The sequence below is a fragment of the Bos taurus genome, chromosome X (assembly GCF_002263795.3).
Source record: "Bos taurus isolate L1 Dominette 01449 registration number 42190680 breed Hereford chromosome X, ARS-UCD2.0, whole genome shotgun sequence".
NCBI lineage: Eukaryota > Metazoa > Chordata > Mammalia > Artiodactyla > Bovidae > Bos > Bos taurus.
In genome coordinates, this window is record NC_037357.1 from 57839824 (window position 1) to 57854505 (window position 14682).

Sequence of the window (14682 nt, forward strand, 5' to 3'; positions counted from 1 at the left end):
GGGCCCTGGTGGCCTACATTCCATGGGGTCGCAAAGACATGACTTAATGACTAAACAACAACAAAAATCATTTAAGCACAGCTTTGTTCTGCTTCTGCTATATATTATTTATGTTTTTATTGAGATATACTTGATTTACAATGTTGTGTTAATTTCTGGTATATATCATAATTATATATGAAAGTGTTAGTCCCTCAGTTGTCTGACTCTTTGTGACCCCATGGACTGTAGCCCACCAGACTCCTCTGTCCATGGAATTCTTCAGGCAAGATATTGGAGTGGGTTGCCATTCCCTTCTCCAGGGTATCTTCCTGACACAGGGATCAAATCCACAGAGATCAAATCTCCTGCACTGGCAGGCAGATTCTTTACCACTGAGCTGCCAGGGAAGCCTGTGCTATACAGTAGGACCTTGTTATTTATCCATTGCTTCAATGATCTGGCTCCTTTCACCCACCCCCAAATATCTAAGCCTTTCAATCCCCACAGTAGACCCAATGAGCCCCCACTGAAGGCCCAGGTTATGGGCCCTGCCTGGTCTCTAGGGGAAGGGAATTAAGATCACCATTAAATCATTCAGGGCCTCATTGGGATCCTCCTGGCTGCTAGCACTTGACTTCCACTCTGAGTGGAACATTTACTATGTATCAGACTTTGCATGGTCTCTCTGCTTCCAGCCTAGCCTTCTCCAAACCATTCTGAAAACATGAATTTGGCCATGTCGTTTTTTTGCTTGAAATCTCTTTATGGATTTTTATTACCCACAGAATAAAATCCAAGCCCTGACTATCTCTTCAGCTCATTTCTTATCCCTAGTCCCCTCTTCACACCCTTGACTCTCACATCCTCATCATGAACCAAACCTTGCTGGCACCACCAGCGTGTCTTTCCTACCTTTGCCTTGGCTAAAACCCTCCAGCAGTATGGCTTTATACTACATAAGAAGTATCACCTAGCCTTCATGAAAGAATTTCAGTTGTTGCCTCTGCTCCTTGTAACATGACACCTTCTGCTCTGCTAACTCAGGCTGGCCCATATGGTGATGGTTTCTCCTTCGTATCTCTCACCCTGGCCCCAGTGCAATAAATTCCACGGAAACTGACCCTATGAAGTGCAACTTCCCCACCCAACTCACTAGTACAGGGAGTCTCTTTCTCAGAATACCATCAAGTTCCCTTGTCCCTGTGTCAGAATACTGACAAGTGAACTAGGTCACCTCTGTCCTTAGGCCCAGATGGTTCATGTCCTTGAGGAGCTCACAGTTCAATTGGAAAGATAAATAAGGACCAGTGATATAAGTGCTCTAGCAGGCATACGTACAGGAGAGCACAGAAGGGACATCCATCCCACACTTAAAAGGTCAGAGAAGGTTTCCCAATGAAGGTGACATGAGTTGAATGAGACAAGGTGGGGAGAAGGCACAGGCAACACATGTGGAGGCACCAAGGTGGGAGAGATGGTGGTGATTTCAAGGCACTGCCAGTCACATAGCTTAGCTGGAGTATGAAGAATGATAGAAGATAAGCCTAGAGACGCAGCTAGGGACCAGATTGTGCGTCTTATGTGAGGAGACTGGGCTTCATTTAACTTGTGATGAGGAACTGTTGGGGAGGGGGTTTAAGTAGAAATAAAGCTTTGAGTGGGGCAAAACACTACTAAGTATTTTAGGTTTGGTTTGATTTTGCATTTTTAAAATCTTGTATTTTGAAATACATTTAGACTTCCAGAAAATTTGTAAAAAACTAAAAGTACAATAATTGCCTATATCTCCTTTACTCAGCTTCCCCCTAATGTTAGCAACTTATAAAATCACAGTACAGAGGAAGTTAATATCAGTACAATGCTTATTACTAATCTAGAGTCTTTATTTGAATTTCATTATTTTCCCCCTAATATCCTTTTTTTGGTTTCACAACCCAATTCAACATCCATATCATATTTCATTGTTCTGTCTCAGTCTCCTCCAGTTTGTGATGGTTCCCCATTCTTTCCTTGTCTTTCATGACTTTGATACTTCTGATGAGTACTGGCCAGTCAGAATGCCTCTCAGTTGGGCTATGTCTGATGTTTTCTCATGGTAAGACTGAGGTTATGCATTTGGGGGCAAGAAGACCACAAGGGTGGTACTGTGCCCTTCTCAGTGCATTATGGCAGGGGAGACATGATGTTGATATTCCTTGATCACTTGGTTAAAGCAGTGTCAGCGGGGTCCTGCACTAATAAACTTACTATTTTTCCATTCCTAATTACTTAATATCTAGTCAGTTCATACTTTTAGAATATGTCAGCATCCTGCTTCCCCTCAAACTTTTGCCTGGTAGCCAAAGATTCTGATGGGAGATAAGGATGAAAGACTATGGCAGGTCACAAGGAAACGGGAGGATTCTGACATCCAGGAGCATCATGGAAGGGGCACTGAAATCTCTGGCAGGGGGTATCTGAAAGGAATGGTAGGGGGCTGCTAAAAAAAAAAAAAAAGCTAACATAAAAGTCCTGTGGGCTCTTGGCTTATGTCATAGTTCAGAAAAGGACCAGCTTCTCGGGTTGGGGGAATTCCTTCCAAATGCCTAAAGCATTCTGGCTCCAAGTGCCACCTGCACACAGCACAGGCTGCTTGCAGACCAGCAGGCAGTTAGCACAGACACAGGATCGTGTTCACTCTTTTGGCATATCACAACAGCCTAGGTTGGCCTGACGACCTGGATCATGGTGGGGTCCTGGTACCTTTTTCACATCTCCTGCTTACCTTTGGCAGGTAGATCCATCATGCAGAATGGGGTGCCCCGGACCATCACTTCCTGCATGATGATGGCAAAGCTATAGACGTCTCCTGCAAAAGAACGTAACCTGCTGCCCCTCGGGGCTCTCAACAGTTCAGGGGCTGTCCACAGCAACTCTGAAAAGAAAGCATTGTGTAATGAATCCAGGGAGAATTAACTGACAGCATTTGCAATGCCCTCAAGGGCTCCAAGGGTGCTGTTTTATTGACTGCTTTATATTTTTATTAAGACAGACTGGCATGCTAGTGCTGCCCTCCCGCCCCCAGGGTCTGAATCTATGAATCTAGGAATTACTCACAGCAAAAGCATACTACTTTCCCCACCCCAGGAGCATACAGGCAGACACAGCAGAGGTGTGGGGAAGGGCACAGAAGCTCGAAATAGAAAAACTATCTGGTGCTGGCTTTCTTGCTCTGTTGAGCCTGCAAGTAGCAGTTGGCCAGCTGCCAGGGAAAGGCGAATACACTGCCAGACTGGTTGCCATGGATTTGCTGTGTGCTGAGATCTACATGTGTCGGTAATTTGAATGTGCTGGGGCTCGGGGATTCACAAGTTGATTTCTCCAGGTCTTAACTGAAGATTAGAAGATCCCCAAGCCTCCTCTGTTCCTTGCAGAGCAAAAGCGTGCAGCAATTCCTTCAACTCAGTTCCACAATTATTTACTGAGGACTTACTATGTATGAGGCACTGTGCTAGGGATGGGGCAGTGGCAGAGATGAATTAGACCTTGCCTTTGCCCTTGCAGAGTTCACAGACCAGTTGGCAAGACACACATGTGTACCCCTAACTACAATACAACAGAGATGGTGATGTGGGCCACTGTATAGTGTGTGCATAGTCACTCAGTCATATCTGACTCTTTGTGACCCCATGGGCTATAGCCCATCAGGCTCAGCTGTCCACAGGATTTCCCAGGCAAGAATACTGGAGTTGGTTGCCATTTCCTTTTCCAAGGGATCTTCCTAACCCAGGGATTGAACCCATGTCTCCTGTGGCTCCTGCATTGGCAGGCAGATTCTTTACCACTGAGCCACCTGGGAAGCTCTATAATGTAAGGAAGGAAATCTATTAAAAGCCAATATTAAGCACCCATTAAAAAAATATAATCTCTGCAGGTGATGCTAGTGGTAAAGAACCTGACTACCAATGCAGGAGTTATGAGACTCAGGTTTGATCCCTGGGTCAGAAAGATCCCTTGGAGGGCATGGCAATCCACCTCCTATATTCTTACCTGGAGAATCCCATGGACCGAGGAGCCTGGCAAACTACAGACCATAGGGCTGCACAGAGTCGGACATGACTGAAGAGACCTAGCACATACACACATGCTGCTTTCAAAGAGTTATGGCAATCAGAGACTCAGAAATTTGGGGGCAAGTTTCCTTAAGCAATATATAAAGAAATACTGATTAAAATGGGAATGTTTTACATTGAACAATGTGAAATTGCTACTTCTGTAGCTCAAAAAATGGTTCAATATTGGCAATTCCATGAGATTCGAGCTAATAAAAAAAAAAAAAAAAACTGAGCGGATCAAATTATTCCAGGAAGGCTTCCTGGAAAAGTTAAATCTTAAAGGAGCTTGTTAAGAAGGTCAAGGATGCAGTTTCCTAGAGCTGAGAGGGTAAGGGCTTTGCAGGGAGAAAGAACAGTGCGTGCAAAAGAACAAGAGATAGAAGGAGCAAATTGTGGATGGGAGTGATGATAAGCAGATTAGCTTGGCTGAAGAGAAGGGCTCTGTTAAGGAATAATGAGAAATGAGAAATGAGGTTGATGAAGTGGGGAGGGAGGGTGGCTGGAAGAATGAGGGCAGGAGGTGAGAGGCCCCGAGAGCCAAATGAAGGCATTTGGAGTGAATACAAAAGGCAGTAGGGGTGCTGGAGCTGGAGAGGGATTTGATGAAAGTTGTGTTCGCGAAGATTAATCTGGCAACCTGCACAAACTGGATTGAAGGAGGAGAGAGGCTGGAATCAGGGAAACCAGCTAGGAAATTATTACAGTAAGAGCCAGAGGTGAGGTGCAAGGGGTGACAGCAGCAGGATGAGGACCGAGCTATATACAAAGGTTAAAATGAACAAGGAAGGGACAGGGCGCTCCTCCGCGGGAGAGAGGTGGAATAAACAACAGGTTGACAACCAGACAGGGAGGCTGGAGAAGACTGTCTGTTGAGGGTGGGGGTGGCGGGGAAAAACACTGGCTAACTTTTCAGCTTGTCAAATTTGGGGTATTGGGAAGAGAGCCCAAAGGACAAGGCCCTAGGAAGCAGGGAGGAGGATAAAAGATCAGATTATTTTGGTTTGTTGCTGAAACCCAGGAAAGAGAAACTCACCCTGGAAATTCTTATTTGGAGCCCATTCTGATCTAAATGGTGGTCCAGGAAATTCTAGCCTTACCCCAAGCACATACTCATCTCATTTTGTCTTCCAGGTGTCCCCAGCCTTTGTCCCCCAATTCCCCTGCCCACTCCTGGAGTGTTTTGCCCATCAGTCACCTTGCCTAGGTGAACTGATGCTTGCAAATAAAACTGAAAAGACCGAATAATACTTTAGTCAAAGGAATACATTACTGACCATGGGATTTCAGGCATGTTTGTTGGGGGGGCGGGGCAGGGAAAATGGTATGCAGCTGCTTGTTCCTGGCATCCTCTCCCTCTGCACACTTAACAGCACAAGAAGGGAAAAGAGGACACAACTCTCGGTTAAAAAGCTGGGTGATTAAATATAATCATTACCAAACTATTTTCAGAGAGCACTTACATGTATGTTGCTAATGGCTAAAATGCTTTTTCTGCACTATACTTATGTAATTGAGAGTAGGCAGTAATGAATACACTTACAACATGCCCCCATCTCCCCCTTCCCATTCCAGAGCCCAGTAAGAGCCACTGCCTACCATTAGACTTGAACTCTCAGGAAAAAAAAAAAAATCATTTTGGCTTGTTTTGTGTTTACTGGAACCAGGGCTAACTCTTAGCCCTGCTATGATGATAAAATCAACCTTGGAGAGCCAGTGATGCGATACAAGAGAACACAGAGCAAAAGTCAAGAATCCTGGGTTCACAATTTCAACTGGGTCACTAATCAGCTCACCTTCCTAAACCTTGGCTTCCCCATCTGTAAAACAGAAATTGAGCCAGACGATCTACAAGACCTTCCAATCGTAAGATTCGATTAGCCCTGTCATCTAAGGTAGAGCGCAGCAAGTTTCTTTATTTCTTTCATTCATTGATTCAACAAACATTTATTCCACCAGGTACGGTGAAAGGCACTGTGGGAGGCAAACTTATTTCTTGCCTTCGCAAGACATAGTTTAGGGAGGGAGAGAAGACAGCTAATTAAACATGTATTACCAACAAAGTGTGGTATTAAAACAAAGTTCAATGCCTTAAAGGATCATAAAGAGGATAATTTCACCAAGCCTAAGGAATCATAAGAAGCCTCTTGAATCAATTGAGCCTTCTGGAAGGAGTAGAATTTAGCCAGACTCAGATGAGTGGGTAACAGTGGGAAGGGAAGAGTGTTCCAAGCAATGAACAAGGTATATGTAAAGTTCTGGAAGTAAGAGAGAACCTAGTGCAAATAAACAACTGGAAGGCAGTCAGCACTGCTGGAATATAGGGACAGTGGTTAAGCATGAGAGGTCCTCATGCCAAACCACGAAGGACTTGTAAGCCATGTAAAGGAGTTTGAACTTTATCCTAAGAGCAATGGGAAGCCATTCAATGAGTTTTGGCACAACTGTAACATGATCAGATTTGCAGTTTAGGAAACTCCCTCTGGCTTCAGTGTGTGAAGAATGGATTGAGCATCCAGATTGCCCTTGCAATTTGGAGAATGGAATGAAAGTGTAAGAGGGAGAAACAGGGAAAGAGACAGACACAGTACACCAAAAAAACAAAAACAAACAAACAAAAAAAACCACTGCAGGTACCCTGTCCTTACTCTAAAACTAGAGTTTCTTAAGTTTGAAAGTTGTCAACCTGTGAGTTGAATGGAATTCTAGGAAGCTGGACATTGTGTTTCATTTTATAGGTGAGTAATTTTGACAGGAAGATAAGTACTTCCCACTCAGCAGCTGTCATCCAAACATCCTAGTCCTAACACCGGGCAACTACTCCAAGATTTCAAATTAGGATTAGCCAGATAATAACCATAGGATTCAGTTGTCAACAAGAACAGGTCCACAGAGAGAAAGAGAGGGAAGAAGAGACAGAGACAGAGAGAGACATAAAGAAAGACAATAGCACATGTTTCTATTGTGATTACCAAGAGCTTCAAGTCCTTTAAAGCACTGATGGTCAGAGAAAGAGGAAATTGTTATTCAATGTTTTCATTTAGCTGGGTATAGGAGCTAGTCTTCAGAAGATCTGAACTGATATTGCTAAGTAGGTGCACGATTTGAGCAAATCTTAAGACTCAGTTATCTCATTTGTAAAATGGGTGAGTTGGACCAGATGACTCCCTAAAGGTTCATATTCCACTGGCTTTATTAAGCACAAAAATGATGTCACTGATGACTGGACTGTGTCTCTATCTGTGCATGTGTCACTGTGTGTCCTTCAGTCTTCATTTCTCCTATAAAGTCAGCAATTTTAAAAGTTTTAACACCAAAGATTCTTTTAAGAATACGAGCATATGTTGTCATTTTGAATCTCTCTCTGTCTCTTTTGGGTTGTCTGCTTTTCCATTTTTGTGTCATTATTTCCCCTCTTCCCCCTTGCAATACTGCTTAAAACATTTAATGTGCTACTTTCCTATATTTATTTAACCCTATTCATTTTCTCTCCTTACGTCTTTCTCTTCCTTCCTTTTTCCTTTCCATCAGTTCATTCCCACCTAGCTCTCACTCACTCACTCCCAAGCCCTGAAGTCTCAGATTTCTCCTGTTTGTTTGATCTGTTATGACCCCTACAGGCATTGTCTGGTGCTGCCAAGGGTGCACCAAATAGAAGACAAAAACACAATATGGGCATTACAGCCATGCCTACTGATTTCCTAGAAGGCCATAGTTCCGTCTGACGCCATCCCACACAACCCATGGAGCATTTACTTGCTGGGGGGCCCCCTCCTTGCTTCTTCTCTCTAAACAGAGACAGCGAGGGTAGGCTTTCGTGACATCCCATTCCAGAACGGGCTTTGTGGGAGTCCAACTACCAAATTACCTTCCATTCAATCTGACAAGTATTTATTGAGCACCTACTGTGTGCCTAGCACTCAGCAAGTTCCTCCAGGGACACCTGGGGTCTCCAGACAATATAACCTAATCCTGCCCCAGCAGGAATTCAACATTATTGCACTGGCTTTGTTCAGAAGGTTGGGCTGTGTGGAGATTACGGCCTGCAGATTTCATTCAACTCCTTTGGCTTGGAAATGAGGCTGATTTTCAACAAAAGTGAGGAGTTGAATCAGCCTGAGGCTTTAATCCAAGGCATGCTCTCATGTGAACTTCAGAGTACCTTGTGCGCGTCACAAGGGTACAATACATTGCTTACCTTCTGCAGAAGGTTCCTCTTGGGAGAGTCTTAGCGTTTCCAAGATGTCATTAAAGCCATAATCTGTCACTTTGAGTACAAAACGCCCATCCACCACACAGTTCCGAGACTTCAGCCTCCCATGAGCAAACTCTCTGTGGTGTAAGTACTTCATGCCCTGCAGATGATACAAACAAGATTTATTTAGCAGCTTATTTAACTGTTTTGTGCTTTTGGAGCCACTTTCTGAGATTGTTCACAGCTACTATGTTCTGGAATTCAGCTTTTTTCTCTTATATGCAGGCAAAGCAAAACTTTTGACAGCAAGAATTGTTTCCAGGTCCCTTTTAGTGCTAAAATTTTACACTTTGATGAAGAATCATATTTTGTGGATGTAAAGAACTGTATGTTATGGCAAGATTTATTGACATTTCAAACACAGGATGGCTCTATACACATATAATTGCCAAGAAATGGAAGATTCTGATTGTCCCCCCAAAGGTCTAGCCCAACTCTCATCCACTACTGGTAGGAATGGAAACTGACACAGCCTTTTGAGTGGGTAATTTGGAAACAGCAATCAAAATTGAAAGTATATGCATACATACCCTGTGACCTGGGAATTTTACTTCGTCAAATGCTTGCACATGTACACAAGGAGACACACACAAGAATGTTCTTTGCATCTCTGCTTTATATTATATAATTGGATATACAATCAACAGCTATCAAGAAGGGATGTCCAAACTGTGGTACATCCAAACTATGAAATATTTTGCAACAGCTAAAAAAATAATAAGACAAACCTGTATGTACTAATAGGGAACCATATCTAAGTCACAAAGTAAGTGAAAAAAGAGGAAGTTGCAGAACTATGTGACAGTATGTATTTTAAAGAGCAAACAAAATCTATAATGTATGTGAATACACACAAAATGAATTGCAAGCCTAATCACCAAACTGTGATCAGCAGTGATGAAGTTGGAGGGAGGATATGAAAGAGGGTTGAGTAATTGTCAATACTTTTCCCATATATATTTATATCATTTGACTTTCAAATTTAATTGAATACATTATTTTTATAAATAGAATTGTTTTATGTTCATAACATATAAAATATATAACTTTCATAAAAAATATAAGTATATAAAATATATGCAATTTATTTTATATGTCTTTATAATTTAAAATAGACAATAAAAAAGAAAGCCGAAAACTACGCAGTTTGTTTGGCAATCTTATATGACATTCAAATGTGATGTACTGGGACTTTTTCAGATGACTTTAATCATTCAAATACAAATTCACCCATATTCTAGAGCAGTAATCTCAGGATTGTTTATGCTGAGTCCTTTTCAATATCTGTCTCTATTTTGCAACTTGACACTCCTTTGCATTTGTACACTTTACATCTTGCACCCTGGAAATTCTGTAGTCCCCAGTACTTCCAAGCAGAGTCTACAGTAGGTGAGATTTCTCCCAAGACGCTTGGGTTTCATTCATCATGGGCCTCAGAGGACTCATTTAGAGGACTCTCCCTTAACTCATGGGACTTTGCTTACGGAGTGAGTGGACAAAGTATTAGAATAGGAATTAGGAGATTTAAATTATATTATCAGCTCTGTCACTTAATAGGTGGTTGATAAATATTTACTGAGAACCTACTATGTGTGGTAGACACTATATTAAAAAAAAACCCTCATTTTGCTTCTCAGAGCCTCCATAAAAGGAGGCTAATCACAATTCTTTTATGCAAAACTGAAACAAGATAATGTCTATAAAGCTACCTTAAAAAGGGTTAGGCCACAATACAAGGGTCAAGACTCTGATTAACATACAGAAAGCTCAACCAGTCATTGATTATCCAGATCAGCTCACTACAGGTGCACATAGACACGATTTTCATATCATTCCAGGGATTTCATGGATTCCACTGAATTGCACACATGGACCCATTTGTGAACCCCACTGGCTGTTAACAGTCCTGGCCTCTGAGAATGGAAGTGATGCCTGAGAGAATCAATGGTCTTTTTGGCTCTCTGGTCATGCTGAGTTCCACATCTATAACTATGTCATAGACCAATGTAAAGACCTATCACCTATTTCTAACCTGAACCACCTTTTAGAAGGTGAAAGCCAGGAAATGGGACTAAGTAGAACTAAAGAGCCCAGGAATGAGCCTATCCCCACATCCAGAAAGCAGACAAATGGGATGGAAGAGGAGTGCTTAAGGCAGAAGAGTGCGCAATGGCTACAGGCGTGCATGCTCAGTCGCTTCAGTCATATCTGACTCTTTGCGACCCCATGGACTGTAACCCACCAGGCTCCTCTGTCCGGTTCTCCCAGTAAGAATACTGAAATGGAATGCCATGCCCTTCTCCGGGGATACTCTCCACCCATGGGTCAAACTCACATCTCTTGCGTCTCCTGTACTGGAGGCAGATTCTTTACCCACTGAGCCACCTGAGAAGCCCAATGGCTATAGGAAGTACAGATAAATCTGGCCCTCAAATTGGTAGTGGGGGGAACAAACAAATTTTTTCTTTATCAGGACCTTATAACAGATATATAAAACAAATAACAAAGGTGCTGTGAGAAGAGGTGGGGGCCAACACGGGGAAGGAAGGTGGAGGGTGATCCAAGGAAAATGACCGAAGGAAAATAAAACATCCCCAAATATTGAAGCTTTAATCTATGGGGAAAATCTTGGATTTTCAGTCTTTCCATTAACCTTGATGAGATCCAGCAGGAGTGATGATTTAAACATCCAATCTAGTTTCACATCCTGATTCATCAGTATGTCTTCCAGGCTCCTTCGGGAACAGAATTCTGTCACAATGGCAAATACCCCCGAATCATAGAAGAAGCCCACCAAAGGGTTAATATTCTCATGACGCAGGTCCTTCATCTGGAAACAGAGGGAGAGAAGAGAGTCACAGCTGTTCTGTCTCAGTTGGAGTTGGGGCCTTCTTCCTGTTTCTTTAGGGACTCTGACAGAGTGGAGCTCAGTGACCTAGGAATACTAAAAAGGTTAGTACAGTAAGAAGTGGAATAGATTGTCTTTCTGTGAATATTCATCTAGGCAGCATCTATTAAAATAAATAGCTTCTATAAACATCAAGCCAAAGCTCATAAAATTTGTTTCAGAAGAAATATTTAGAATTTGGACAACATTTTGCCTTCGCATCCGTTCATTTTTTTCACTAACATGAGAAACATTTAGGGTGTCCCAACAATGTCCAAGGCATTGGACTGCATGCTAGTGATGCAAAGATAAACAAACTGAAATCAGTGCCCTGACAGGGCTCACGTTCGAAGAGAGGTGATAGACACACAAACTGACTGACGCATTTCCATGTGAAAGGAGGTCCTATCAAAGGGAGAGCAGGATGCTAGTGGAGCTCAGATGGGAAGTGTTTAATTCAGCCTTGGCGGTCAGAGAAGGCTTGCCTGAGGAGGTAACGTCTGAACCATCATGAAGCGGAAGTAAGAGCTGACCGCATGAAGGTAACATGGTGGCAGGGGGCAGGGCACCCAAGAGGAAGAGCGTGTTATGCTGAGGAAACTGCAACAGGTTTAGGGTAGCCAGAACACAGTGTAAGGGAAAGAATATGAGGCACAAGGCCGGAAAGATAGACAGGAGCCACATCCTGTGCAGCTTTGAGAACTCTACTATAGAATTTAAAATTAATATTATGGGCACTAAACAATTGTTATCTATTATTATTACTATTTAATGGGGGATGAGAGAGAAAAGCGTTACATGATTACTTCTAGATTTCTTCTTGGATTCCTGGATAGATGGCTGTGATATACCTCAATATAAGGAATTCAGGAGGTTTAGTAGTGAATATGTTAGTACCCCACCCATATTCCCTTTACCGTGCATCTCCCAGTTGCTGTAAATGTTAGCTGATCATTCACAGTTGCTCCATTCTCTTGAAAATTGTCCTAGAGCCCAACTCAAAGGGGAGCTATCTTACTTGAAATGTTAGAGCCCACCCACAGATCCCAGGTAATGACTGACTGACTGGGAGTGGTACAAAAGTTCAACTCCCTAGCCTCAAAGGGGAACTCATGGTATAACTTGTGTGGCAGTATTTCTCCCATAGGATCATAGTGAAGCTAGTCTCAAGCTGAGATCACATACTTGCCGAGCTTTGACTTCTGCCTTATCCTGCATGCCTCTCCCTTTAACTGCCTTATTCTGCATTCCACTCCCTTTCTCTTGAGAGCATTCTTTCAATGAGTAATTTGAACAAGAATTCCCATCTCAGGCTCAGCTTTTAGAGAATCTGACCTAAGAAAGTGGGAAAACAAATTTTGGGTTATGACAAGACTGATTAATTCAGTTTGAGACATGTTAAGAATGAAGGGCCTGTGGAACATCAAGTTGGAAATATTTCAAAGACGGCTGGAGATAATCCGAGTTTGAAGCTCAGAAAAAAAGTGTATTCTGGATAAATAGACCTGGGAATTGTAAACATGTAAATGGTAAATGAAATTAATGGGAGTGAATGAGATAACCCAAGGAAGTATATAGAATAAAAAGAAAAGGAGGGAATTTCAACATTTAAAGGATGGGGAAGGGAAGAACATCCCACATAAACACTTAGAAATGAGACTAAAGAGAAAGGCTTATTTAGAACATTATGAACACCACAAGAAGAGTTTCAGGAAGGTGAGATAAATGCTGGAAGGAATTTCAGGAAAATGCGATAAATACCAGAGAGGTCAAGTAAGATGAGAACAACTACACCTAGACACATCATCGGAGAAGGCAAAGGCACCCCACTCCAGTACTCTTGCCTGGAAAATCCCATGGATGGAGGAGCCTGGTGGGCTACAGTCCATGGGGTCGCTAAGAGATGGACACAACTGAGTGACTTCCCTTTCACGTTTTACTTTCATGCATTGGAGAAGGAAATGGCAACCCACTCCAGTGTTCTTGCCTGGAGAATCCCAGGGACGGGGGAGCCTGGTAGGCTGCCGTCTATGGGGTCGCACAGAGTCAGACACGACTGAGCGACTTCCCTTTCACTTTTCACTTTCACGCATTGGAGAAGGAAATGGCAACCCACTCCAGTGTTCTTGCCTGGAGAATCCCAGGGACGGCGGAGCCTGGTGGGCTGCCAACTATGGGGTCACACAAAGTCGGACACAACTGACGCGACTTAGCAGCAGCAGCAGCAGCAGACACATCATAATCAAACTCCTAAAATCTAAACTTTTGCAGGCAGTCAGAGAAAATACAAAAACCTCATCATTAAAAAAAAAAAGAGTCAAAGGGACATGTGTGAAAAAACCTTCGGGTAATATCAAATCCAATAGTAAAACATTAAATTCTTTCCCTCCAGAGTCAAGAGTAAGACAAGGATGTCTTCCTTCACCATTTCTACTCAATATTGTATAATAGTATCAAAACATTGGTGAGAAAATTTAAAGAAAACTTAAACAAAGATCTGTACCACATTAATGGACTGGAAGACTCAATATTGTTAAGATATCCATTTTCCCTAAATTGATTTATAAATTCATATAACCCCCCATGAAAAATTCCAGAAGGGTTTATTAAAGTAATAGACTAGTAGATTTAAGAACTTATTGAAAATTAAAAGGAACTACCCTAACAAAAACAATCTTGCAAAAGAACAATTTGCAGAGCTTACACAACTTAACTACAGGACTTACTCTAGAGCTATGATAATCAAGACAGTGTGATATTGGCAGTAGGATACACTGATGAGTTAATGAAACAGAGTAGAAAGTCCAAAAACATACCCACACATATATAGTCAGTTAATTTTTCATCAAGTTGAAAAGTTAAGTGGAGACAGGAAAGCCTTTTGTAAACAATTGTTACTGGAACACTGGATATCTCTATGGAAAAAAATTAACTGTGACCACTACTCTCAGTCCATATATAAAAATGAATTCAAAATGGATCATAACTCTATATCTAAAATCTTGGAATAGGCAAAGATTTCTGAGCCACAAAATACAATAAAATAATAAATTGGATTTCCTCAAAATTAAAGTTTGCTCATCAAAAGATACCATTAAATAAACAGGTCACAGATTGATAAAAAAATATTGTAAAACATATATCTGACCAAAAGCAGGATATATAAAAGAATATCTACATGTCAACAATTAAAAGACAAAACTCTCAATTTTTTAAAAATGGGCAAAAACATAAAAAGACAAATAAAAAAGAAGATATAGAAATGAATTATAAGCACTTAAAAAGGTGCTCAATAACTTTAGTTATCATGAAAATTAAAATCACAATAATAAAACATTTTCTACACACTGGAAAGTTTTGCAGTATCAGAAATCTGTATCAAAAAGACAAATGTTACTGAGAATTTAAAGCAACTGGAACATTTGTACATTTCTAACAGGAGAATAAAATTTTATAACCAATTTGGA

The 14682-nt window shown here is 41.7% G+C and overlaps 1 protein-coding gene across 2 annotated transcripts in view; it reads right to left on the reverse strand.

The window, feature by feature from the left end:
• The window catches only part of GUCY2F (guanylate cyclase 2F, retinal), a 149998-nt gene that overhangs the window by 66578 nt on the left and 68738 nt on the right, over positions 1–14682 (reverse strand). For both annotated transcript variants that reach the window (NM_174549.2, XM_059883287.1), the window contains 3 exon segments: positions 2747–2896; positions 8272–8428; positions 10982–11158. In NM_174549.2, coding sequence (NP_776974.1) covers positions 2747–2896; positions 8272–8428; positions 10982–11158 — 484 coding nt within the window.